The sequence below is a fragment of the Nipponia nippon genome, unplaced genomic scaffold (assembly GCF_047370975.1).
Source record: "Nipponia nippon isolate SJK-2023a ecotype South Korea unplaced genomic scaffold, ASM4737097v1 scaffold_34, whole genome shotgun sequence".
In the NCBI taxonomy this organism is placed as follows: domain Eukaryota; kingdom Metazoa; phylum Chordata; class Aves; order Pelecaniformes; family Threskiornithidae; genus Nipponia; species Nipponia nippon.
Window position 1 is genome coordinate 1,866,529 of NW_028262352.1, and position 26,514 is coordinate 1,893,042.

The following is a 26,514-nucleotide window of genomic DNA, read 5'->3' on the forward strand; positions in this document are numbered from 1 at the left end:
CAGGAAAACAATTACATATTTGAGGAAAGGGCACTGAGAGGTTAAATGAAAAGTTGGATCTCAAGGAAAACTGACATCTATGGAACAACACAACAAATTGTTTTTAATGTATTACCTAGCAGAAGCTCTTAGTTAAGTTAAAGTAAGTTAAAACAATTAAATTCAGATGTTCTAAAATCATTAGGTTTAGACCTTGAAGCCCATTGCATACTCTGCTCAGCAGAACTCCTGGAAACTTTAGAGCAACGAAGCTGGTGAAAGGTCTAGAGAACAAGTCTTATGAGGAGCAGCTGAGGGAACAGGGGTTGTTTAGCCTGGAGAAGAGGAGGCTGAGGGGAGACCTTATCGCTCTCTACAACTACCTGAAAGGAGGTTATAGTGAGGTGGGTGTTGGTCTCTTTTCCCAAGTAACAAGTGATAGGACAAGAGGAAATGGCCTCAAGTTGTGCCAGGGGAGATTTAGGTTGGATATTAGGAAAAATTTCTTCCCCGAAATGGTTGTCAGGCAGTGGAACAGGCTGCCCAGGGAAGTGGTTGAGTCCCCATCCCTGGAGGTATTTCAAAGACGTGTAGACGTGGCACTTAGGGACGTGGTTTAGTGGTGGACTTGATAGTGTTAACGGTTGGACTTGATGGTCTTTTCCAATCTAAATGATTCTATGATTCAGTCATTTTCAGTATGATTGAGGATTTTGGCCCGCTATTAAGAATGCATGAATGTTTTCTTAAATTACTGAAAAGTAAAAAAATTGGCTTTGCTCCTCAGCTGGTGTAAGTTGTCATAGGACCATGAACTATTAGAGAGTTACAAGTCTATAGTATCTGTAGACCTTGATTTCCAGGAAACATCAGTGTCTAGAGTCCTTTATTTCTTTGCTGCCTCACCCAGAAAATTCTGTAGTTTGGCTTCTCTACCAAAAACTGTGGCTCAGCTCTGACCTGAATGGACCATGTCTTTGGAAGAAAGGATACTTCACTCTCCATATCCATTCATTTCTCAATCTCTTTGTTGAAATGGTCAACAAGGATACCAATTGTGATGGTAGCTCATGTTCTGTTACCAAGGACATGTGTCCCAGCTCAGTAAGCAGCTACTGAGTTTTATGTTTAATTGGAAAGTTTGAATTAGATGTACAGGTTTTGTCTGTTTTGTATTCTTGTGCATTTTCTTGCTTCTTATATTTTTTATTCAGTTTGTACAGTTCTTTTTTTTTACTGCACTTTCTCAACCCAGAGGCACCAAGGAAGTGCATCCAAAATATATAATTAATTTTTTAGCAATAAATCTATTTTACCTCATCAGAAATATAATTTTTCTGCCTTTAGGTAATACAGGTGCACACATGTAAAATAAGCTTTTATTTGATTTTTAGAAATAAAAGGTTTTCACCCTTAAAGTTGCGGTGTCCCAATATGAGGTGAGGCAACTGTTGTTGGACTGCCTTCCTGAGTCTGCAGACAGCTTTGTGTCCTTGTCACTGCCCTGAACTTTGTCAAACTGTGACAGAATGAAAACTGATCTTTGATGTCTGTTTTTATTTTTGCTATTTGTAACCATGTTAGCATTGATGAAATTTGTAACAGCAACATTGGAGTCATCCCCAGCATGTGTGAGGAATGTAACTTATATCATATGATGGGTTGGGAAATAAAAAGCAGTCTTTTGAAGTGCTTTGGTGTTTTCTGTAACTTTATTTTATTTGTAGCAGACAATCTTTTTTCCCCTCTTTTTTAAAGCAGAAATTAAGAATCTGACATTATCTAATTCTCGGTGTGACAGAAATGGTTGAGATGGTCATATTGATTTTCCTAGAAGCCAGTGGCGCTAAAGAGAGATTGGAGGTGGCTAAATCTTCGTATTGGAATATGATGACATTCTAGGCAGATGATGTCCTTTCCCTGGACCTTATCATGGGGGGGGGGGGGGAAGAGTGTAGTGTCCATCTGGATGCTGAAAAATGAAATGGTAGAGTGCAGGCTGTCCTAACCTGGGCAAGCACAACTGTTGCCATTACAGGTGAACTATGCATATGTGGGTATGTGTATTAAACAGAGTAAGTGCCATGCAAGAGAACCTAAATGCAGCATGAGACTTCTGACTGTCCTTAGTCCAGTGCTAGCATAGATCATGCTTAATTACATGATAAAGATTATCTTTTTTCATTGAGCTGTTGCACAGCCCATTCAATGATTATGCACTCTCTTTAAGACATCGATTGCTTACTGTTACGTTCTGGCTCCTGTAGCTCATCATTGCTAACTGATGTGTTTGTGGGGTTTTTTTGATAGCTCAATTTCAGGCACACCCTATTAAGCCTTTATTTTGCACAATGAAATAAGTGAGCGGAAAAATCAGTGCAGGTAGCAAAAACGTTGTTAGAATAAAACCCTGATGGACTTGTGAGATCTGTCCTTAGCATTGTTAGAATATCAGAACATATGTGATAATGTCTTATAATCAGTAGTTAATAAATTCAGAGACTGACCATGCAAACCAAAATCAGTTCTGACTCTACAAGTAAACAGCATTTTAAAAGTTTTAAGAAGCATACATGCCATCTAGTCCTGTTTCTTGTGCTGAATAACCTTACATTTCAATGAAAGCATTTTGCAAGTCTTCCAGGCTAGCAGTTTTACCTCTGTATTCTGCCAGTCAGACCTAGAGAAAGTATTGTTTAAAATAATTCTAAGGAAGGTGCTGTCTTACCTGTTCTTCTGTTAGGAAAAATAAGGTTGCTAACTAATACTGTCTGTGTGCAGAAAAACTATATTCTGTTGCTAACAAAGAACATGATGAGCAGCACACACAAGCTCAGACATCCAAAAGAACTCAAAGACAGAACTTGAGAGCAACAGGAAACTTTAAATCAAAAGGCCATTATTTTTACATGCCCAATAAGAGGCAGGGTAATCTTCATAACCTGCCAGAGAACTTTAGCTCTTGTATCTTGATTTCTTTTTAGGAGTTTTCAATCCTGTGTGATTAATACTTGGCTGTTATGTTTTGTTGTCATGAAGTATGTGCTCCTTTATTGATACAAATGGAAATTGTCATTGATGTCATTAAGTATTGCCTTCTGTTATGTGACACATATAAACTTTTCTAATCCTGGTGCACACTTAGGACAGGGAGCTGAAGCTGTGGCTGTCTGGTTTATCTGCATACCATTGTAAGGAACTGAAACTAGTTTTGTTCTGCTGTTTTTGAGAAACACCAGTATACACATGTAATAGAGATGGCATATAGGAACAGTACAAAGAGAGACTAGGTGAGGAAGAGGAGTAGAAGGAAGCCCTTAACAGAAAAGTTGAGAAAGACATACTATGTACAAGGCTGGGAAGAGAGGTAGAATAATGGAGACCCTTCCTGGTTACCGTCCCTGCATGGAGAAGGTGTTGAATGGAGAGAAGGCAGGGTGCCTGTAGCTTCCCCATGGGCACTTGCCCACTGTGGAGTGCTGGAGGTGGCATGGCGTAGGAAAGGCTGCATAGTCTCCTTGCAAGTCCAGATTGTTTTTGTCTTCCTCTGCACACTGCTGCTTTTTGGGTTGGATAGTAAAGGTTAAGTCTCAGATGACTGCGTTGGGGTATATTTCTTAGTCTTTGCTTTTATATGGTTACCAAGTCATGAAGGTGGTGGTGGGGATTATTTTATTTCTCTCTAGTCCCATTCTAGTGATAACAGGTATCGCAAATTGCAGATGTTGCCTGCATTGGGCATTGCTCAAGCAGTAATGGAAACATTGTAAGGGCCACTGATCTACACATCTGATTTATCAAAAAGGGTCAGTATCCTTTGGACAGATGAAATTTATGTGAGTTGTCCATTACTATTAGAGGTATGATTTCAGTGCTTTGAGTTGTCAATGCAAAAATGTTGGACCAGACTGCTCTAATGATACACATTTGCAATACTGGAAAAATGGAAAATGTGGTCTCTCTCAAACAAAGTGGAAGTGTCTTCTCCCCCCACCCCCCCAAGTGCTCAAATAGAAACACCTTAAGGCCATAGTCTTTAGAAGGGGGATTCTCCTGAAAATTTTGCCCTGTTTAGGCACCTCAAACTGATCACACAAAAACTGAGGCTCCATAACCAGTAGGTACTTTTGGAAATTTTGGCTTTGGTTTCTCAAAGTCTGTCTTCCATGTTGGTGGGCAAACACTTTTATCCTGAGTGTTTGGCTCCCAGGAATGTTCCTTTTTATACAGAGCTTGTTCTCTGTTAAGCTATTTGTAGTGCAGTTGTATGCAAGGTAGATATTGAATGGTTAGTAAAAGTAGTGTTCATATAAAAAAAAATAAAATCACCTCAGGCTATATGTTGCAATTCCAGTAGCTTGAAATGGAACATTGTAAGGTATCCTGAAAAAGGAATCATTTCATTCCTTGTGAACAACTAGACAGCAAATTAACAAGTAATTACTTTGGGCTGTAACTGGACGGCTGAGCCCAGAGAGTGGTGGTGAATGGAGTCAAATCCAGTTGGCGGCCGGTCACGAGTGGTGTTCCTCGAGGCTCAGTGTTGGGGCCGGTCCTGTTCAACATCTTCATTGATGATCTGGATGAGGGGATCGAGTGCACCCTCAGGAAGTTTGCAGATGACACCAAGCTGGGTGGAAGTGTTGATCTGCTGGAGGGTAGGAAGGCCCTACAGAAGGACCTGGACAGGCTCGATTGTTGGGCCGGGGCCAACTGTATGAGATTCAACAAGGCTAAGTGCTGGGTCCTGTGCTTGGGTCACAACAACCCCATGCAATGCTACAGGCTTGGGGAGGAGTGGCTGGAGAGCTGCCTGGCAGAAAAGGACCTGGGGGTGTTGGTCAACAGCTGCCTGAACATGAGCCAGCAGTGTGCTCAGGTGGCCAAGAGGGCCAATGGCATCCTGGCTTGTATCAGGAATAGTGTGGCCAGCAGGACCAGGGAAGTGATAGTGCCCTTGTACTTGGCACTGGTGAGGCCGCACCTCGAGTACTGTGTTCACTTTTGGGCCCCTCTCTATGAGAAGGACATTGAGGTGCTGGAGCGTGTCCAGAGAAGGGCAACGAAGTTGGTGAAGGGTCTAGAGAACAAGTCTTATGAGGAGCGGCTGAGGGAGCTGGGGTTGTTTAGCCTGGAGAAGAGGAGGCTGAGGGGAGACCTTATTGCTCTCTACAACTACCTGAAAGGAGGTTGTAGCGAGGTGGGGGTCCATCTCTTCTCCCTAGTAACAAGCAAGAGGACGAGAGGAAACGGCCTCAAGCTGCGCCAGGGGAAGTTTAGGTTGGATATTAGGAAAAACTTCTTCACCGAAAGGGTAGTCAGGCAGTGGAACAGGCTGCCCAGGGAAGTGGTTGAGTCCCCATCCCTGGAGGTATTTAAAAGATGGGTAGACATGGTGCTTGAGGACATAGTTTAGTGGTGGACTTGGCAGTGATAGGTTAACAGTTGGACTCGATGATCTTAAGGGTCTTTTCCAACCTTAACGATTCTATGATTCTATGATTCATTGCCTCCTTTAGGATCAAGATCTGCTAGTATAGCAGAGGTCAAACTTAATTCTAAAACTACACAGTATGAAATGGATGGAAGTTTCTAGTAGCAGGTTCCAGAGTTTTTTATAAGCATGCTAATGTAAATGTTGAACATTAATTGTGAGGTAAGAAAATTACAGGTAAGAAAATTACATTTGAGGTAGAAATGAGTACATGAACTGAATGACCCAATAAATTCAGAATTCTTACTAAGTCAGTGGAAATCTGTCAGTCAGAAATTGTGCCAATGAAAATTATAAATAGAGTTTCACACTTGTGTCTTTGGAAGGTACATCACTTATTCCTTCAGCAAATTTGCAGATGACGCCAATCTGAGTGATAGAGCTGATACGCTTGAGGGATGCCATCCAGAGGGATCTTGACAAGTTTGAGTAGTGGGCCCATGTGAACCTCATGAAGTTCAACAAGGCCAAGTGCAAGGTCCTGCACCTGAGTTGGGGCAATCCTCAATATCAATACAGGCTGGGTGATGAATGGATTGAGAGCAGCCCTGAGGAGAAGGACTTGGGGGTACTGATAGATGAAAAATTGGACATGAGCGGGCAATGTGCTCTTGCAGCCCAGAAAGCCAACCGTATTCTGGGCTGCATCAAAAGAAGTGTGGCCAATAGGTTGAGGGAGGTGATTCTGCCCCTCTACTCTGCTCTGGTGAGACCCCACCTGGAGTACTGTGTCCAGCTCTGGGGTCCCCAGCACAGGAAGGACATGGACCTGTTGGAGCGGGTCCAGAGGAGGGCTACAAAAATGATCAGAGGGATGGAACACCTCTGCTATGAAGAAAGGCTGAGAGAGCTGGGGTTGTTCAGCCTGGAGAAGAGAAGGCTCCGGGGAGACCTTATTGCAGCCTTTCAATACTTAAAGGGGGCTTCTAAGAAAGATGGAGAGAGACTTTTCACCAGGGCCTGTAGTGACCGGACAAGGGGCAACGGTTTTAAACTTAAAGAGGGCAGATTTGGATTGGATATAAGGAATAAATGCTTTACGATGAGGGTGCTGAGACAGTGGAACAGGTTGCCCAGAGATGTGGATGCCCCATCATTGGAAGTGTTCAAGGTCAGGTTGGAATGGGCTTTGAGCAACCTGATCTAGTGAAAGATGTCCCTGCCCATGGCAGGGGGTTTGGACTAGATGATCTTTAAAGGTCCCTTCCAACTCAAGCCATTCTATGATTCTATGATCAGTGTTGTGCAAATGTATACTAGAAGCGAACAGTTTTGGTTTTCCGAGTGCTTCTCACTTAAGATGCACCAAAGCATTTTATTGTGTGATGACTGGGTGTCATGGTTTAACCCTGGTAGGCAACTAAGCACCACACAGCTGCTCGCTCACTCCTCCCAAGCAGGATGGGGGGAGAATCGGAAGGGTAAAAGTGAGAAAACTTGTGGGTCAAGATAAAGACTGTTTAATAATTAAAAGAAAAAGAAAAAAAAAACAACAACAAAGAGAGAGGGGGGGGAAAAAAACCCAAACCAAGAAAAACAAGTGATGCAAAAGAAAACAGTTGCTTGCCACCAACCAACCGATGCCAGCCAGTCCCCAAACAACAGCAGCCCCTGCCAACCTCTACTCCCCTCAGTTTTATTGCTGAGCATGATGGCATATGGTATGGAATATCCCTTTGGTCAGTTGGGGTCAGCTGTCCCGGCTGTGTCCCCTCCCAACTTCTTGTGCACCCCCAGCCTACTCGCTGGTGTGGGGCGGTGTGAGAAGCAGAAAAGGCCTTGACGCTGTGTAAGCACTGTTCAGCAAAAACTAAAACATCCCTGTGTTACCAACACTGTTTTCATCACAAATCTAAAATATAGCCCTATACAAGCTACTATGAAGAAATTTAACTCTGTCCTGACCAAAACCAGTACATTCTCCACCCCTTATTACATACCATTCACATCATGCTCAGGTCCTGCACTATCCAATACATGCTTATTAATCAACTCCCCCTTCCTGTCCTTTGATATATACACAGATATTGTTCCCTTATGTCTGTAAAATTTTCATAAATGTCTGTTGAGTTTGTTTAGTCCATGACTTTGGGCTCCATCTGTTATGGTGGTCACTCAGGACAGGAGAGGTGGTGTGTTGCTTGGAGTTATTGGGCACCAAAGCCAGCTCAGGTTGTGTCACCGCTGCACTTGCACTGCTTCTTGTGAGGCTCATCCTGACCAAAACCAGGACACTGGGACTGTGACTCAAGTGCTTGGTAATAGGATATAGAGCCTTGTCATGGTTTAACCCCAGTTGGCAACTAAGTAACACACAGCCGTGCGCTCACCCTCCGCCCCCCGCAGGGGGATGGGGAGAGAATAAGAAAAAAAAAAAGTAAAACCCATGGGTTGATATAAGGACAGTTTAATAGCATAGCAAAGGAAGACAAAATAATAATAATAATAATAATGATAAAAGAGTATACAAAACAAGTGATGCACAATGCAATTGCTTACCACCCTCCAACTGATGCCCAGCCTGTCCCCGAGCAGTGATCGCTGCCCCCTGGCCAATTCCCCCAGTTATATACTGAGCATGACATCATATGGTATGGAATAGCCCTTTGGCCAGTCTGGGTCAGCTGTCCTGGCTGTGCCCCCTCCCAGCTTCTTGTGCACCTGGCAGAGCATGGGAGGCTGAGAGGTCCTTGACTAGTATAAACACTCCTTAGCAACAACTAAAACATCAGTGTGTTATCAACATTATTCTCATCCTAAATCCAAAACACAGCATTATACCAGCTACTAGGAAGACAATTAACTCTATCCCAGCCGAAACCAGGACAAGCCTTCACCTTTAGTTCATGGGTGCTCCACTGTGGACCTCCATGGGCTGCAGGGGGACAGCCTGCCTCACCATGGTCTTCACCAGGGGCTGCAGGGGAATCTCTGCTCTGGTGCCTGGAGCACCTCCTCCCCCTCCTTCTTCATTGACCTTGGTGTCTGCATAGTTGTTCCTCTCACATATTCTCACTCCTCTCTCTGACTGCAAATGTGCAGGTGTGTTTCCCCCTCCCCCTCCCTTCTTCAATATGTTATCACAGAGGCACTACCAGCATTGCTGATTGGCTCGGCCTTGGCCAGTGGTGGTTCCGTCTTGGAGCCGGCTGGCATTGGCTCTATTGGACATAGGGGAAGCTTCTAGCAGCTTCTCACAGAAGCCACCCCTGTAGCCCCCCTGCTACCAAAACCTTGCCACGTAAACCCAATACATCCTCCCAGGTTACCTGTCCCTGCTTCCACCATTTGTATGATTCCTTATTGTATTCGAGTGTTGCCAGGAGCATCTTGTTCATCCATGGAAGCCTCCTGGCATTTGTGCCTGACTTCCTAGTTGTTGGGATGGCCTGCTCTTGGGCTTGGAGGAGGTGATCCTTCAATATTAACCAGCTTTCTTATCCCTGGAGGTATTTAAAAGACGTGTAGATGTGGTGCTTAGGGATATGGTTTAGTGGTGGACTTGGCAACGCTAGGTTAACGGTTGGACTTGATGATCTTAAAGGTCTTTTCCAACCTAAACAATTCTATGATTCTATGATTCTGTGCTTTGTCCCTGTAAGACCAAGCAAAATTTATTAGCATATCATAGACTACTGGCTGGTGGAGAAAGACAGCAGTAGACATGAACATCAGCCTTATGAGTGAAATTGGAATTTTATAAATCATAGAATATCCTGTTTTGGAAGGGACCCACAAGGATCATCGAGTCCAACTCCTGACTCCACCCAGTGCAACCTAAACGTTAAACCATATATCTAAGAGCATTGTCCAAATGCTTCTTGAACACTGATAGGCTTGGGGCCATGACCACTTCCCTGGGGAGCTTGTTCCAGTGCTTGACCACCCTCTCAGTGAAGAACTTTTTCCTAATATCCAATCTGAACTTCCCCTGATGCAGCTTTAAGCCATTCCCTCGCATCCTATCACTGGACACCAGAGAGAAGAGATCAGCACCTCCCTCTCCGTTCCCCCTCATGAGGAAGTTGTAGACAGCAATGAGGTTACCTCTCAGTCTTCTCCAAGTTGAACAAACCTACTATCCTCAGCTGCTCCTCGTAAGTCATGCCCTCTAGTCCTTTCACCATCTTTGTTGCCCTCCTTTGGACATATTCTAATCTTTTTATATCCTTCTTATGTTGTGGAGCCCAAAACTGCACACAGTACTCGAGGTGAGGCCACACCAATGCATAGTGGGACAATCACTTCTTTCAACACAGCAGCAGTACAACAAATCTGATATATGGGTTTGCAAAGTAACTTTCAATCTAGAATGATCATTTGATATGGAGTATGTTATTTGATTTGAATTTGCATTTAGTTGTGATTAATGTGCATATACTCAAACACTTGAGGAAAAGTCTAAGTGGTTTTAGGGTTTAATTATTGATATAAATTAACAGTAGCATTTTGTTACCATGCATATGCAGTCTTATTTATTGTATATCCTGTCACTGTAATAAGAAGGATGTGAATAAATTAGGGAATTTATACTTTGCTTTTTATTTTTTTTTTTTGTTACTGTGAGCTGATCATTGTTACATGATGTGAAGGAGGTAGTGCCACATATAGCAATGGTAAGTCCTGCGACTGGGCGCTAGACTGGGGTGGAAAAGGGGGTTTCCTGTGCCGGGGAACCCGATAAAGAGTCTGGTGGGGCCCTCACACCAAAGGGAAACCGGCTGCTCTTGCAAGCGAGGCAGGCGGGGCTTGGGCGTTGCTGGGGCAACCGCGGGAGATTTAAACGGGTCCCTAGGGAGCACGAGCGACCAGGACCCAGGACGGGAAAACAGGGCGTGGCATGGCAGTTTGCGCAGGTAGAGGGAGCAGGCAGCTGGCGAGCTCTCCTTGTGGTCTATGCCCTCCTGGAAGAGACTTAGCCATGGTTTCCGCTCGGACAAGAGCCATCGCCAGAAGGGATGTGGTGACACAGACGGACCTCCCACTAAAACATGCAGCCACCCAGGTCTCTGGCTGCAGGGAGTGCCAGAGCCTTGCTCTGGTGACGGAGGGCTGCCGTGACAACACCTGCGTGAGGTGCGAGCAGGTGGAGGATCTGCTCAGCATGGTGGCAGAGCTGAAAGAAGAAGTAGCAAGACTGAGGAGTATCAGGGAGTGCGAGAGGGAGGTAGACTGGTGAAGCCACTCCCTACCATCCCTGAGACGAGCATGCCAGATGGAAGCATCAAGTGAGGGAGAGGCTCCCCTGCCCTCATGTCGTCAGGCAGAAGGAGGGGACCCAAGAGAAGGAGAAGGATGGATGCGGATCCCTGCTCGGCGCAGCAGGCAAATCCTCTCCCAGCCAACCTCACCCCCCCAGGTGCCCTTACACAATAGTTATGAGGCTCTGGAACCTGAGGGCCAGGAGGATGAAGATACAGACAGGGATCCATCCAAAGGGTTGACTGGGGGGAAGCAGTCAGCCCCGCGCATTACAACGGCCACTGGCAAGAAAAAAAGAAGGGTAATTGTCGTAGGTGACTCCCTTCTGAGGGGAACCGAGGGCCCGATATGCCGACCGGACCCATCCCATAGGGAAGTCTGCTGCCTCCCTGGGGCAAGGATAAGAAATGTTACCAGGAAGCTCCCCAGGCTGGTGAAAGCTTCTGATTATTATCCACTAGTGGTTGTTCAAGTCGGCAGTGATGAGGTAGCTGATAGTGGCATCAAGACAATCAAAAGGGACTTTAGACTTAGGGCGATTGATTGATCAGGAGCACAGGTGGTGTTTTCCTCCATCCCATCAGTAGCTGGGAGGCATATGGAAAGGAACAGGAAGACCCACCTCATCAACACGTGGCTTGGAGGCTGGTGCCAGCAGTGGAATTTTGAGTTTTTCAACCATGGGGCAGTTTACATGGCATCAGGCCTGCTGGAGACAGATGGGGTTCACTTGTCGCAAAGGGGGAAAAGGATTCTGGCTCAGGAGTTAGCTGGCCTCATTGAGAGAGCTTTAAACTAGATGCAAAGGGGGAAGGGGATGAAACCAGGCTTGCTAGGGATGAGCCTAGGGGTGGCATGCCTGTGTTGGAGAAGAGATCTATAGCCCAACTGAAGTGCATTTACACCAATGCACGCATCATGGGCAATAAACAGGAGGAGCTGGAAGCCATTGCGCGGCAGGAAAACTATGATGTGGTCGCCATCACGGAAACATGGTAGAATGACTCACATAACTGGAGTGCTGCAATGGATGGCTACAAGCTCTTTAGAAGGGACAGGTTAGGAAGGAGAGGGGGAGGGGTAGCTCTATATGTTAGAGAGTGTTTTGACTGTCTAGAGCTCAACGCCGGTAATGATAAGGTTGAGTGCTTATGGGTAAAGATCAGGGGGAAGGCTAATAAGGCAGATATCCTGGTGGGAGTCTGTTACAGACCACCCAACCAGGATGAGGAAACAGACGAAGTATTCTACAAGCGGTTGGCTGAAATCTCACAATCGCTAGCCCTTGTTCTCGTGGGAGACTTCAACTTACCAGATATCTGCTGGAAATACAACACAGCAGAGAGGAAGCAGTCTAGCAGGTTCCTGGAGTGTGTGGGAGATGATAACTTCCTGATGCAGCTGGTAAGCGAGCCAACCAGGGGAGGTGCCCCGCTGGACCTGTTGTTTGTGAACAGAGAAGGCCTGGTGGGTGATGTGGTGGTCGGAGGCTGTCTTGGGCTCAGTGACCATGAAATGATAGAGTTTTCAATTCTAGGAGAGGTAAGGAAGGGGGTCAGCAAGACCGCTACCCTGAACTTTAGAAGGGCGGACTTTGGCTTGTTTAGGAGTCTGGTTAACAGAGTCCCTTGGGAGGCAGTCCTGAAGGGCAAAGGAGTCCAGGAAGGCTGGACATTATTCAAGGAGGAAATCTCAAAGGTGCAGGAGCAGGCCGTCCCCATGTGCCGCAAGACGAGCAGGTGGGGGATAAGATCGGCCTGGCTGAACAGAGAGCTTTGGCTAGAACTTGGGAAAAAAAGGAGAGCTTACTGCCTTTGGAAGAAGGGGCAGGCGACTCAGGGGGACTACAAGGATGTTGTGAGGATATGCAGGGAGAAGATCAGAAAGGCGAAGGCGCAGCTGGAACTTAAACTGGCCACTGCTGTTAAAGACAACAAAAAAAGTTTTTATAAATACGTCAGTGACAAAAGGAGGGCCAGGGAGAATCTCCCTCCTTTGTTGGATGCGGAAGGCAACCTTGCCACGAAGGATGAGGAGAAGGCTGAGGTACTTAATGCCTTCTTTGCCTCAGTCTTTAATAGTCAAGCTAGTCATCCTCGGGTTTTTCAGGCCCCTGAGCTGGGAGATGGAGATAGGAAGCAGAATGAAGCCCCGGTTGTCAAAGAGGTGGCAGTCACTGACCTGCTCCTCCACCTGGATGCGCACAAGTCCATGGGGCCAGATGGGATCCACCCGAGGATACTGAGGGAGCTGGCAGAGGAGCTGGCCAAGCCACTCTCCATCGTTTATCAGCAGTCCTGCTCAACCGGGGAGGTCCCAGATGACTGGAAGCTAGCAAATGTGAGGCCCCTCTACAAGAAGGGTCGGAAGGAGGATCCGGGGAACTACAGGCCTGTCAGCCTGACCTCGGTGCCGGGGAAGGTCATGGAGCAGATCATCTTGAGTGCCATTATGCAGCAAGTGCGGGACAACCGAGGGATCAGGCCCAGCCAGCATGGGTTTATGAAAGGGAGATCCTGTTTCACTAACCTGGTCTCCTTCTATGACAAGGTGACCCGCTTAGTGGATGAGGGGAAGGCTGTGGATGTTGTCTACTTGGACTTTAGTAAGGCCTTTGACACAGTCTCCCACAGCATTCTCCTGGGGAAGCTGGCTGCTCACGGTTTGGATAAGTGCACTCTGCGCTGGGTTAAAAACTGGCTGGACGGCCGAGCCCAGAGAGTGGTGGTGAATGGAGTCAAATCCAGTTGGCGGCCGGTCACGAGTGGTGTTCCTCGAGGCTCAGTGTTGGGGCCGGTCCTGTTCAACATCTTCATTGATGATCTGGATGAGGGGATCGAGTGCACCCTCAGGAAGTTTGCAGATGACACCAAGCTGGGTGGAAGTGTCGATCTGCTGGAGGGTAGGAAGCCCTACAGAAGGACCTGGACCAGCTGGATCGTTGGGCCGAGGCCAACTGCATGAGATTCAACAAGGCTAAGTGCCGAGTCCTGCACTTGGGTCACAACAACCCCATGCAATGCTACAGGCTTGGGGAGGAGTGGCTGGAGAGCTGCCTGGCAGAAAAGGACCTGGGGGTGTTGGTTGACAGCTGCCTGAACATGAGCCAGCAGTGTGCTCAGGTGGCCAAGAGGGCCAGTGGCATCCTGGCCTGTATCAAGAATAGTGTGGCCAGCAGGACCAGGGAGGAGATAGTGCCCCTGTACTTGGCACTGGTGAGGCCGCACCTCGAGTACTGTGTTCATTTTTGGGCCCCTCACTACAAGAAGGACATTGAGGTGCTGGAGCGTGTCCAGAGAAGGGCAACGAAGTTGGTGAAGGGTCTAGAGAACAAGTCTTATGAGGAGCAGCTGAGGGAGCTGGGGTTGTTTAGCCTGGAGAAGAGGAGGCTGAGGGGAGACCTTATTGCCCTCTACAACTACCTGAAAGGAGGCTGTAGTGAGGTGGGGGTTGGTCTCTTCTGCCAAGTAGCAAGTGCTAGGATGAGAGGAAACGGCCTCAAGCTGCGCCAGGGGAGGTTTAGGTTGGATATTAGGAAAAACTTCTTCACCGAAAGGGTGGTCAAGCATTGGAACAGGCTGCCCAGGGAAGTGGTTGAGTCCCCATCCCTAGAGGTATTTAAAGAACAGATAGATGTGGTGCTCGAGGACATGGTATAGTGATGGACTTGGCAGTGTTAGGTTAATCGTTGGACTCGATGATCTTAAGGGTCTTTTCCAACCTTAACGATTCTATGATTCTATGATTCTGTATGATAGGCTGAGAAAATGGTTGCAGTGTGTTGTAGAAATACTTATTTCTTCAAAGAATTCTTGAACTCAAAATTAAGTGATGCTTCATGCCAGAATGACTATAATTGTTGGGGGCCTGATTCTGACAGCTTTATCTATGCTGGGGCCTAACTTCTTGCCTGATGGTCCCATTAGCCCCAGGGGGGTTACGGGTAGAGTGAGGGTCCAACTGATTGAAAAAGTATGTCCTAGGCTTGTTCAGACTTGAGAATGTCATCTCTCACACTGCTGACTGGTTACAGATCAGTCTTCCATTATGTGGCCTATAGAAGAGAGAGATGTACATGTATAGTTTCTATTCCCACTGTTGCAAAACCAAACTTTGACAGTAATTCAGATCACCAGTACCAAGGTAACTAGAACTGAAGAAAATGTAACAAATTAGACCAGGTCTGTAGCTTGGACCTAGCAGATCAATAAAGTTAATAAATTGTAAGGGATGGAAACAATATATTGGTGGTGTTCTTGTCCTCATCTGAATGTGGTCTTGATTCAGCTAATGGGCTGAATTAATTGAACCCCGTCCCACGTGTATTTTCTAGAGAGACTATAGGGGAGGTTATATAAAGTATATGTACTCTAGCTGAATGCTTTTTTGTAAGTGAGAAGATAAGATAATTTTCCATTCTTGTGTAATTTTCTCTGGCAAGGCAAGTTGAATATGGCTCCCTCTAGAGCCTGTCTCCTTTGCAGTCTCTCTCTACCTTTTTCTTTTTTTATAAATCCATGTTTTGATATGGAGCATACCTGCTCAGCTCATGTGGGTTTAGAAACAGATGTTGTGTATGAATTATCCCCTGCATCACACCATGTTATGCAGGTACTGGACCACTAGGGCAAATTGTTTGTAGATGGTCCTTTCTGCTACACTGTTGCACTCAGGACTGCACCTCTTTATGTGAATTTAATATTTTTTCACTTTATATAAGGCTGAAAGAAGTACTCATGCTCACTTACTCTTTCCCTCTTCCCTTTTTTTAACTGAAGAGAAACACCCCCCTTCTGCCTTTGCCAAATTATTTAGAAGAGTGTAAATTGAAGCCATTTATCTTGAAATGTGCTATTGGAGCAGACTGTTTATATGACTGAAAGAAATTGTAACATAAGAGTATTCAGTCTGGTTTGCAAGGAAAAGGTTTTTTTGGTTTTTTTTTACATACAGAATATTGGTTCTAATATAGAAAAAACATGTTGTTTAAGAGGCTTCAATTTGCACATCAGTGTTTTAGTGCAGTAGGGACAATGGCATTTTTTTAGTGGAGAATATGTTTTTTGTTACACTGTTACTAAAATAAATTTGATATTAGATTTAGAGCTACGCTGTAATCAATTTGAGGTAGAATATTCCATGCACATGGTAAAGATTTTCTGACCAGAGAGTGCTCTTCATGTGAATCCAGAATAAGCTGTTATTAGCTAATACAAAGCTGTTAATATTTATCCATCAGTTGGTGGACGAGTGAGTCGGGAATTAAATTACACACGGCAGAAGATTGGAGAAGAGGCCATGTTTAACCCCCAGCTCATGATTCAGACTCCACAGGAAGATGGTGCTAATGTACTAACAATAGAAGCACTCAGACAGCACCTTGACTCTGCACTTCAGGCCAGCAGAGTAGATGTTTATATGTACAACAGGTAAGGAAAAAAGCAAAACTTTTCTTGATCATCTGTAACAGCTAGAAAGTGGACAGATGTTTCCTTGCATATATTTTTAATGGATAGCACTTCAGAACCTTTCCCTTAGAACTGTGTTTTGAATGTCACTAATTACTGATGCTTGAAATTGTGGCATGACAGCAGTGACCAGTTGACATTTTAACAAATAAAATGGTGTAAGAGGTGGTGGATGAGATTCTGAAAATGTACCCTTATGAGCAGTGCTACAGTGTCTGGCATTTTTCTTGGTAAAGGAGTGATGACTGTGCTCTTAAAAATAGGACTTTATTGATGGGATTCCTAACAATGAGAAGCCTTCCAGTAATTTGGGTTTAAAGGGGAAATGCAAATGGAAGAGAAATGGCAGTGGGTGGAATTACTGGGCTATTTAATAACATGGATGCAATCATAGTAAAGTTGGCCTTCAGAGTGTCTGTGTGTACATACTGAGGGTTGGGAGTTGTCCGAAAAGCAAGAGTTAAGAGTTGTCCAACAATAAAAATATTAAAAGTGCACCTTAACAAGGCACTAGCTTTGGGCTAGTGAGATCTCTTCATGACAAGTGGTTCCTCCAGGGTTACTACTTACATGATGATGTGCCTAGGGATGCTGTCTGCAAGGCATGAAGCCTGCTGTCTTTCAGCACATCTTTTCAGCACATCTAACTGATGCCTAAATGAACTAATACCTAGACTCCAATTATCTTTTACCCAGCTCCTGCCTTGTCTAAGGTGCTATAAGTCACTACAGTGGAAGTTGTAATACAGCTGAACAAGGAAAACAGAAATTCTAATGGTTTCTTTTCTCCTACATGCATGAGTCAGAGCTAGTCTGAGCCTGAAGCTGACTTCTCTCTGTGTCAATGAGTGATATCTTAAGTCACAAGTGGTCTCATTTATATAAAGCCACATTTCTGTCCCTTTTAGTTGTGTCAACTAGCCTATTAATCCAAAAGTAGCTCCATTATTTTTAATGACTTTTACAGAGACTGTTTAGCATAAATGAAATAAATATTTCTAGTTATAACTACAAAAAGAAAGGCCTTTTCTTTTTTGTGAGGTTGTGGTATACCTATGCTGAATAAAATTTGTCTTTCTCGGTGATTCACTACTTGAGGCCACCATGTCTATGTGAGTTGCAATTTTAATGTATGTTAAATTTTAAAAATAACTTCAGTAATTGTGAAAGAAAAAAATACTTGTTCTTTATATTTATTACAGACAATGGAAATTGGAACACTTATGTTATAAATCAGGAGAACTCATCACAGAAGCAGGTTACATGGACCAGGTAGGCATAACAGGAATTTGGTTATAAACATTTTATATCCTCATGATTCAGCTTGTGTTGTTTAGATTATATTGTAGACTAACTGTGTTTTTTTCCCCTTTCTGACTTTGACAGATCATAGAATATCTTTATCCTTGTTTAATTATCACTCCTTTGGACTGCTTCTGGGAGGGAGCAAAGCTACAGTCAGGAACTGCCTATCTATTGTAAGCATGCTGTTTTTATAACTTTACAGTCTGTCTGATTTTAATAATAAAATGATGCATGATTTTGAGTTGCATCCCATTGCTTATTCAGATTCTGGTTTAACCAAAAAATTAAAAATAAGTTGTAGTGTCTTTGCAGAAAATGCACATAGATTTTTTTTTTAATTGAACAAAAATTTTTCTGTTTCTAAAAGATGCATCAATTTAAGTCCTGTGTCATTACTTTTCTTGTTCTGCTAGCATGCAAAAGGAAATATAAATTCTGAATTCAGGCTTTTTAAATTGTATGCTTTTTTTGAAATAAACTTTTTCCCCCTTTTTTTTTTTATTCCCTCCCCCCCAAACTACAAAAACATTGACTGGAAAATGTATGTCTCTTGAGTAAAAACTCAAGTCTTCCTAAGAAATAAAACTCAAATCCTTTGCTTATGAGATCATTAAAGAAACCAAATACATATTTTGTGGGTGGTTTCTTACAATTTGCAAATGTGATATTATATGCCCTGGATCATTCAAAGAGTTAATTGTTAATCTGTGCAGTCATTTTCTGTTAATTATGTAAGAGTTATCATTTGAGTTATTGTTTCTGTCCTGGTTTGCATGTCTCTGTGAAAGCAATTTGCAATAGCTATCTCCTAACGTTTAGTGTACAGTTTTAGATAGGGAAATAAGGGGGGTTGCATTTTCTGGTTGGGAGATTTCAAATAAAGAATTATGCCTGCTTAAGCAGATACAGTGTGGTTTGAATCACAGAATAAGGCAGCCAAAAGCCTTTGTAGTCTGTCAACATCACAAATCCAAAAGTGGGGGGTGGGAGACGTGACAGTGATAGCAATGACAGCCATGGTAGCAGGAAAGCTTGATGGTTGATAGTCAAGCAGCCAGGGCATTTGCAGGAGCACAGAATTGTTATAGATAAACAAAGATCAGCTATATTGATTGGTTACATTTGCAAGATGATTATTAGACTAGCAGGAAGTAATCTGATACTATGTGAAAGGATTTCTTTCCTCAGCCTCCTCCCTTCTTTCCCTCTCCCCTCCCTCCAAATTCTTTGAAGCAACAGTTGGCTGCTTTTTTGTTATTTAGGTGCTTGATAGTTTGTTTTACTTGGTTTGTAAATGAAAGTGTTTTTAACATGTGAATATTCCCTTTCATATAGTAAATTGGTATGTAAGTACTGACTATTTTTGTTAAAATCACCACAGGGTTACAGGAAAAGTATACATAAATATAATTAAAACATGCATTTCATTTTATGAAACACCCTTACCAGAAAGGGTTATAGCTTGTAACAGAAAACAACTTCATCATTTGTGCAAATACAAATTAAAAAATTATGTTTCAGTACTTATTTTGTCTTTTTTTGTCATTCTTCCCTGATTTCTTTTACAGAGGGAAACCTCCTTTGCAGTGGATCAACTTTGACCCCTTAGAATTCTTAGAAGAGTTAAAGAAAATAAACTACCAAGTGGAGAGCTGGGAAGAAATGCTGAATAAAGCAGAGGTTGGTCATGGTTATATGGATCGACCTTGTCTGAATCCTGCTGATCCTGATTGCCCAATCACAGCTCCCAACAAAAATTCCACCAAAGTAAGTTTGCTTATCTTTGTGTAGATCTTTTCAAGGGAGGCTCTGTATGTGTGGTGAGAGAAAAGGGTACCATTCCCTTCCAAATAATATATATTTTATGTTCTTCGGTGATTTCATTATTCGGTTCCTATTATATACCATTAGCCCAGAGTCACTAACTTTCCCTCAGCCTGTGATGCAATATTAATCACACATATTTAGAGTGAGATTACAGTTCTCAGCTACTGGCTGGGTGTGGCAATGTGGTGACACACCATTTCGGCAGGCAACATGCCTCAGGCAGATGCAGTCACTCCTGGAATACGGCTGCCGCTGTACACTGACACTGCAGCAAGGTCTTCCTTCAAGTAGGGCCTGTTTCGTTGACCTAACTTTATATATCCCTTTCTCAGTCACACTAGGCTTTGGAGAAGTTGCTGTCTGGTGAACAAGTATCGGGCTAGTTTGTCTACTCCATTTGTTGAACACATTTCTCTTTGTAGACTTCCTAGATGATCTTCAATAGCTGTTATTTCAGTACACTAGGTGTTGATTTAGGATATGAGTTTGTCTGAAGCTGTGCAACTGATGAATTGCTTCTTTAAAATTTTTTTCTAGCCTCTTGATGTGGCTCTTGTTTTGAGTGGTGGATGCTATGGACTGTCAAGAAAATACATGCATTGGCAGGAGGAATTGATTATAGGCGGTACAGTCAAGAATAGTTCTGGTAAACTTGTCAGGTAAGCAAACAAATGTTTACAGAAAATTTTAAAATTTTTCTTTGTTAGGGTTTGGGGTTTTTTTGGCAGGGGGCCAGATCATGCAAAATCAACTGCCTTTCAGAATCTGTGAATGATGTGTATTATGAACCCTGATCTAGGAGGACATCCCTGATGAGGACAGAATTTAAAAGAGTGATTAGACAGTTGTTTAAATTAAAGGAGGTGTCATTGCTGCCTGCTTCTAACCTAAGAATGATAGTGTATATTGCTCAGAAATAATTTTTTTCCTGGCAACTTTGTTGTTTAGAGTGTATGTATAAAGCATTGAACAGTATTTAAAACACTGAACAACTTTGGGTTTTTGAAATACGATCAAAGGAAAAAAGGGGGAAAAATAACTTTGGTAATGTGCCCACAAATCTCCATTGAACTGTTTGTTTAGGGTCAATACAGAGAAAAGTATATTCTTTATGTCACTGTATCTTGAATACTTTTTTGACTGATGAAATAAAACCCTTTGTTTCAGACTTCTTGAAGAAGTCATGGAACACTGGACTTCAGGGGGGAAACCCCTTGAAATAGAACTGTGTTAAAAAAAATAGGACATATAAAAACATTATTTAGATGTATACACTGAATCCAAATTTCTATTAAACTAAAAGAAGTATAATTCTTGCATATTTAATACAGGTAATTTTTACTAGAACTTTTGATATGGATTTTGATGGTTTTTTACATTGACACTAAATATTGAAATTTAATTTCTTACTAATTTTGATTTATTCTGAAAAAGTGCACAGAAGTGTCTTCTAACAAATAGCCAAGGACTTTATTCTTGGTGAAAAATAAAATAGTTCCTTAAGCTTCTAAAATTGTTGGATACAGTTACATACTGTGGAAATTTATGATGGATAATTATTGCCTTTTGTGTATTCTTTGCTGCTTGTCAAGTGTCAGGAGTTTAGTCTGGCACAGGTTGCCCAGAGAAGTTGTGGATGCCCCCTCCCTGGAAGTGTTCAAGGCCAGATTGGATGGGGCTTTGAGCAACCTGGTCTAGTGGAAGGTGTCTCTGCCTATGGCAGGGGGGTTGGAACCAGATGATCTTTAAGGTCCCTTCCAACTCAAGCCATTCTATGATTCTATGATCAGTGTTGTGCAAATGTATACTAGAAGCGAACAGTTTTGGTTTTCCGAGTGCTTCTCACTTAAGATGCACCAAAGCATTTTATTGTGTGATGACTGGGTGTCGTGGTTTAACCCTGGTAGGCAACTATGATTCTATGATTTCTCTCCAAGGGATGAAAAAGACTGAGGTCTTCAAATGACAAATTGCCAACAGCATTGCAAGATCTCATAGGAATAACTGTTCCTGTGTCCTCTTCATAACAATTTGTCAGTCATGACCTTTATAACTGATTTGTAGGGTTACATTCTTTGCTCTTGAAACTGATCCTATTGAAAATAATGGCAAAAACTCTCACTAACTTCAGTGAAAACAGACTTAGCCTCAATACTGTATAGACCAGTACAGCTGTACCAGATACACAGTAGAATAATTATACTCTGTTCAATTTTAATGTCAACATGTGGCCTATAAAATCAAGAACTTGTGCAAGCTCCTATTAGGCTCTCATTTGAGCCTTTATGCAGTGAAAAATCATTTCCTGAAAATGCTTATTTTATGCCTCTTTCTCCTCTCTCTCCTCTCCCTGTTACAGTGCCCAGGCTTTGCAAACCATGTTTCAGTTAATGACTCCTAAGCAAATGTATGAGCACTTTAAGGGGTATGAATATGTTTCACATATCAACTGGAGTGAGGATAAGGCAGCAGCAATTCTGGAAGCCTGGCAGCGGATGTATGTTGAGGTAAAATTGAAAATAACCTAGATATCTTGCTATAAAGTTTTACTAATATCCACTGCCTTTAGTCGTGGCTTTTTATAGTATTTTCTCAAGGAAGATGCTTAAACTAGAATTGAGTGTTGTCTCCTGGTTTTAAAGTTATCCTTGCGCCGTAACAGACTATTTTAAAAGGCTGATTTCTTCTTTTTTTAATTAAGAAGCTGCTTGCTTATTCACATATGAGAAGCCATGAAGGTTTTACTGTTTGCTGGACCTTGGATTAAAGGCGAAACTCATACAACAGCAAATCAATGGCAGAGTTATGGAAAGAAGAAACCTCCTTTACATTTCAGGAGTTAAGTTAAATGTTTTGAATGAGCTGTGAATGCAGTGGCCTTTCCTGAAGGGTGCAAATTCTTGTTTGATAATCAGTAGCTTGCAGGAAATAATTAACAAAAATATTTATTTCATGTAGCATCAGTGAAATCTCTTGTATAGGGTGTGTGCTTTAACAGGAACATTAAGGCAAAAGTAGTTGATTTCAGATATGTGCTGTAGAAGATGATAATGGGCTTTTTTTTTAGCCACACTAAGTTTTATTTTTCTTTCCATAGGTTGTTCATCAAAGTGTTGCACAAAACTCTACTCAGAAGGTGCTTTCCTTTACTACAACTACCCTGGATGACATTCTAAAGTCATTTTCTGATGTCAGTGTTATCAGAGTAGCTAGTGGCTACTTACTAATGGTAAGAAAATAAATTCTGTTTACTTAATTGACTCCAGTAGTATAGCAGGGCTCAAATGGCTGCCTTGTTATTACCAGTCAACAGTCCAGAACATTTTCAGAATACTTAAAATAAAAATTGCAGTTTGTAAACATTTGCCTCAGAGTTGTCACCTATTCCTCTATGTAACATCTCTGATGTGTCTGTTCTTTTTAAAAACGCTTGTAAGCTGTGTATGTTGTTGGGGGGAGATAGCCGATAGAGAAGGATCCATTCTAATCCAATCCCTGCTCTGCTTTCAGCTTGCCTACGCCTGTTTAACAATGCTGCGGTGGGACTGTGCCAAGTCTCAGGCTGCTGTGGGGCTGGCAGGAGTCATCTTGGTTGCTCTCTCAGTGGCTGCAGGATTGGGTCTGTGCTCATTGATTGGAATTTCCTTTAATGCTGCCACAACTCAGGTATTAATGAGCCACAAGTAGTCTGCTGCTAAATTACAAGAACTTTGTTAGTAAATGAACACATCTGAATCAATCTTTGAGGAAAAACAAAAGCTGAGAAAGTATTTTGATTTTTAGGTTTTACTTGTGTCTTTCTCCTATCTAGTAGCTTGTGCTGTGAGAAATTAAGAGAATGTGCTGCCAAATGATTTTAAAGAAAAAGGCAGATATCCTGCAGTTTGTTTAATTAGGTAGATTCTAGGATATTTGTTTTTCTGTGTCCCAATATGAGTGCAAGCATCTCATTGTACATAAGAAGCTGCAAGTTTTTTCTTTACATCTGAATATATCAGGATATTCAACTCCTGAAAATATTTTGAAAATATCTTGAAATATTGTCTGATATTCTTTGCCTACCAAAAACTTGAATTACTTTTAGTGAGGTTTTGTACCTGTAAATGGTATACTGCAAGTTCCTCAGCAGTCTTTCAGAATAAAAGTTAATATCTGTATTGCATCCTATTGATTTTCATTTTAATCTTGGATTTGTGTTCAGAGTGTAGTGTAAAGGTTATTTTGATTAGCCATCTAATGACTAGCTGCATGGCAGATCATAAGAATAATATAAAAACTTTCTTGGTTTTTTGCTTGTTTTGTTTCTCCCCCAAGGTTTTGCCTTTTCTTGCTCTTGGAGTTGGTGTAGATGACGTATTCCTTCTGGTACATGCATTTAGTGAAACAGGGCAGAATAAGAGGATTCCATTTGAGGTAATGACAAAATGGGGAGTTGGGAGAAAATAAAAGAATAAAATAAAAGAAAAAGCCTCATATAGGAAAATATATTATACCTAGAATTGGTTAGTAATGATTTTTTTTTTAAAAGCTTTTGTTCTAAAGATCTTTGTCCTAGGGCCTGGTTTTCTTTCCTTTTATTTATAATTGACCATGATATTCACATTATTCACATTATGAAATCTAAGATCCTCCTCACTTTTATAATCTTTTCCTTTTTATTCTCCGTCCAAAGTTTCATATCCAAAGTACAAATCATTTAAAAACAATATATATTTGCCAGTTTTGTTTTGTACAAGCAATGTCTTCCATGTGCTCTTTCCAGCTGGTTCAGCATGCAGGCACTACAAACTCATTGTGCTATAACCTCCATATGCTTCAAAATAACCTACTGCATTGGGAAAGGGTCCTGTGTTTGATTCTCTCTGTTTTTTTGTGCGATTCCTGGGATTTCTGGTTTTTTTCTTACATGCTTCTTCAAGACATTATGCATCTACGCTGTTAATGCATGCTTATTTTGTCTGAAAAATATTGAGAACACCAAGTGACTGCACTGACACAAAATGCATCCTACTTAATAACTGATGTATTTGATATAATGTCAGCATCCATTTAGCTTTGACTTTTGAAGCCAGTGTCAGCTTTGATAATGTTTGCTACCCTCAAAAAATGTAAGCACTTCATATGTCATCTGCTTTTCTCCTGGTCAGCATACTTAGTATATTGTTTATTCTTACATACTCTCAAATGCACACTTGTATTCAGAATTTCCTTGTAATAGTTTTCATTGTTACCATGTTATATCTGTAGGATGACCCCTTCATTTGCAAGACATCACATTATTCACTTGGCTTGTACAATACGTCATTTGTTTTGCAGGACAGAACAGGTGAATGTTTGAAGCGAACAGGAGCAAGCGTAGCCCTTACATCTATCAGCAATGTTACTGCTTTCTTTATGGCTGCCTTAATCCCTATTCCTGCTTTACGAGCATTTTCACTCCAAGTAAGTTTTTATGTTGTTTTGTTAGCTCTTGTAGATGGTGTCATCGTGGAAAGCGAATGATAACTGTTAGTGGTAGTGTTAAAGTCCATGTTCAGTGCTTCTGCAGTTCACTGAACCAATATGTGATCACTGTTTACCATAGTTCTTGGTGATAACCAACTGCTCTCTCCCCTTGATTCTGCTCCTTCTGTTTCTCACATCTTGAGTCTCTCACACCCTGTTGGCGGGTGAAAGAATATTCTGCCCCATCACAACCAGGTTGAATGCAAAAACCAAGAAGCATGCAACTAAGCAGAAACAAGTCTCCAGCAAGATTTGAATCCTTAAGGCAGTCTAGACCAGTAGACTGTACTCTAGTTTACATCATCGCATTCCTAAGTAGGAATTTAATCCTTTCATTGAGGTTTGTCCAATTTGCTGCTATTACAAACCATAACCAAAGTGCAACGACAGCAGCGAGAATGCATTTGCCACATTAATTATTACTGCAGCAGTTTGTACTGACTTGTTTCCAATGTAATTTTAGCAAAAAGTTGGAGAAAACTTCATCGAGAATTTTCTGTTCTGTTCTGTTTTGAGAGAAAATGTGAATTTTCTGTGCTGAAGCATGTATTGCTTTCTCTTCCTTTCTCTCTGTCTTTTTTTTTTTTGTGATAATATACCTTCAGGAAGACAAAATATTAAGGATGCTGAAGAAAGCTTCTTTTGAAAGCAAGGGCTCTTTGAAGAAAGCTCTGGGAAGTTCTCCTCTGACACGTTTTTAACACAGAAGCGATTTACAGCATTGGCTGACCTTGGTGCAGAGCAGGAAAACTACTTTTTCAGTAGTCATTTTTCCTCTGCTATAGCCTGGCTCTCCAGTCATTTTTAATTCTCCTTGAGCCCCTGACCTACCCAGAAGAAGCAAGGGCTGAATTTTTTCTTAATACCTGAGGCAATTATTGCTGTTTTCAGCAATTTAAGCATGCATGCATTAAGCTATTAAATGATAAAGTGTTCATGATTGCAGCTACATGACCAATATTAGTAGCTTGTTTACCATTTTCTTCTCAATAGGCAATTTGGTAGTGAATAACAAAGAAAATAAAGGCGAACAAAGGCATTGGTTTGCTGCATAGTTGAGGAGATATCTGTGGCATCTTAAACTAGAGCTTTAGTCCTGAATAGTTAGCAGTATTTAGTTCTGCTGACTTGCAAAAACCTAGATAGTTCTCTGTTCTTACAGGGGATATGACAGTGAATTCTTTTATATAATGGCAAAGACCAGTTTGAGTGTGTGAAATATTTTTGAAGTGTAACACTTTTTTTGGAAGAAGTGATTTATGTCATCTAAATCTCAGGGTACCCAGCCCGCTGAGCTGGAAGACAGAGAATGGAGCAGAATGAAGCCCCCATAATCCAAGGGGAAATGGTTAGCGACCTGCTACACCACTTAGACACACACACAAGTTTATGGGGCCGGATGGGATCCACCCAAGGTTATTGAGGGAGCTGGCAGAAGTGCTCACCAAGCCACTTTCCATCATCTATCAGCAGTCCTGGCTAACCAGGGAGGTCCCAGTTGACTGGAGGTTAGCAAATGTGATGCCCATCTACAAGAAGGGCCGGAAGGAGTTTCCGGGAAACTAGAGGCCTGTCAGCCTGACCTTGGTGCTGGGGAAGGTTATGGGGAAGGTTATGGAGCAGATCATCTTGAGTGCCATCACGTGGCACATACAGGACACCCAGGTGATGAGGCCCAGTCAGCATGGGTTTATGAAAAGCAGGTCCTGCTTGACTAACCTGATCTCCTTCTAT

General features: G+C 42.4%; 1 protein-coding gene across 7 annotated transcripts in view; it reads left to right on the forward strand.

Moving 5' to 3' along the window:
- LOC104022796 (protein patched homolog 1-like) overlaps nt 1–26,514 on the forward strand; it is a 98,098-nt gene that overhangs the window by 12,872 nt on the left and 58,712 nt on the right. For 6 of the 7 annotated variants that reach the window (XR_015707698.1, XR_015707697.1, XR_015707699.1 and 3 more), the window contains exons 3-12: nt 15,915–16,104; nt 17,346–17,415; nt 17,530–17,621; nt 19,017–19,215; nt 19,813–19,934; nt 21,635–21,782; nt 22,373–22,504; nt 22,786–22,941; nt 23,590–23,688; nt 24,592–24,717. Coding sequence is in view for 3 of the 7 variants with exons in the window: in XM_087770938.1 (XP_087627064.1) it covers nt 15,915–16,104; nt 17,346–17,415; nt 17,530–17,621; nt 19,017–19,215; nt 19,813–19,934; nt 21,635–21,782; nt 22,373–22,504; nt 22,786–22,941; nt 23,590–23,688; nt 24,592–24,717 (1,334 nt within the window). In the remaining 4 variants the exon portion in view is untranslated. The remainder of the gene's footprint in view (nt 1–15,914; nt 16,105–17,345; nt 17,416–17,529; nt 17,622–19,016; nt 19,216–19,812; nt 19,935–21,634; nt 21,783–22,372; nt 22,505–22,785; nt 22,942–23,589; nt 23,689–24,591; nt 24,718–26,514) is intronic. The other variant, XR_015707700.1, reaches the window with a different exon arrangement.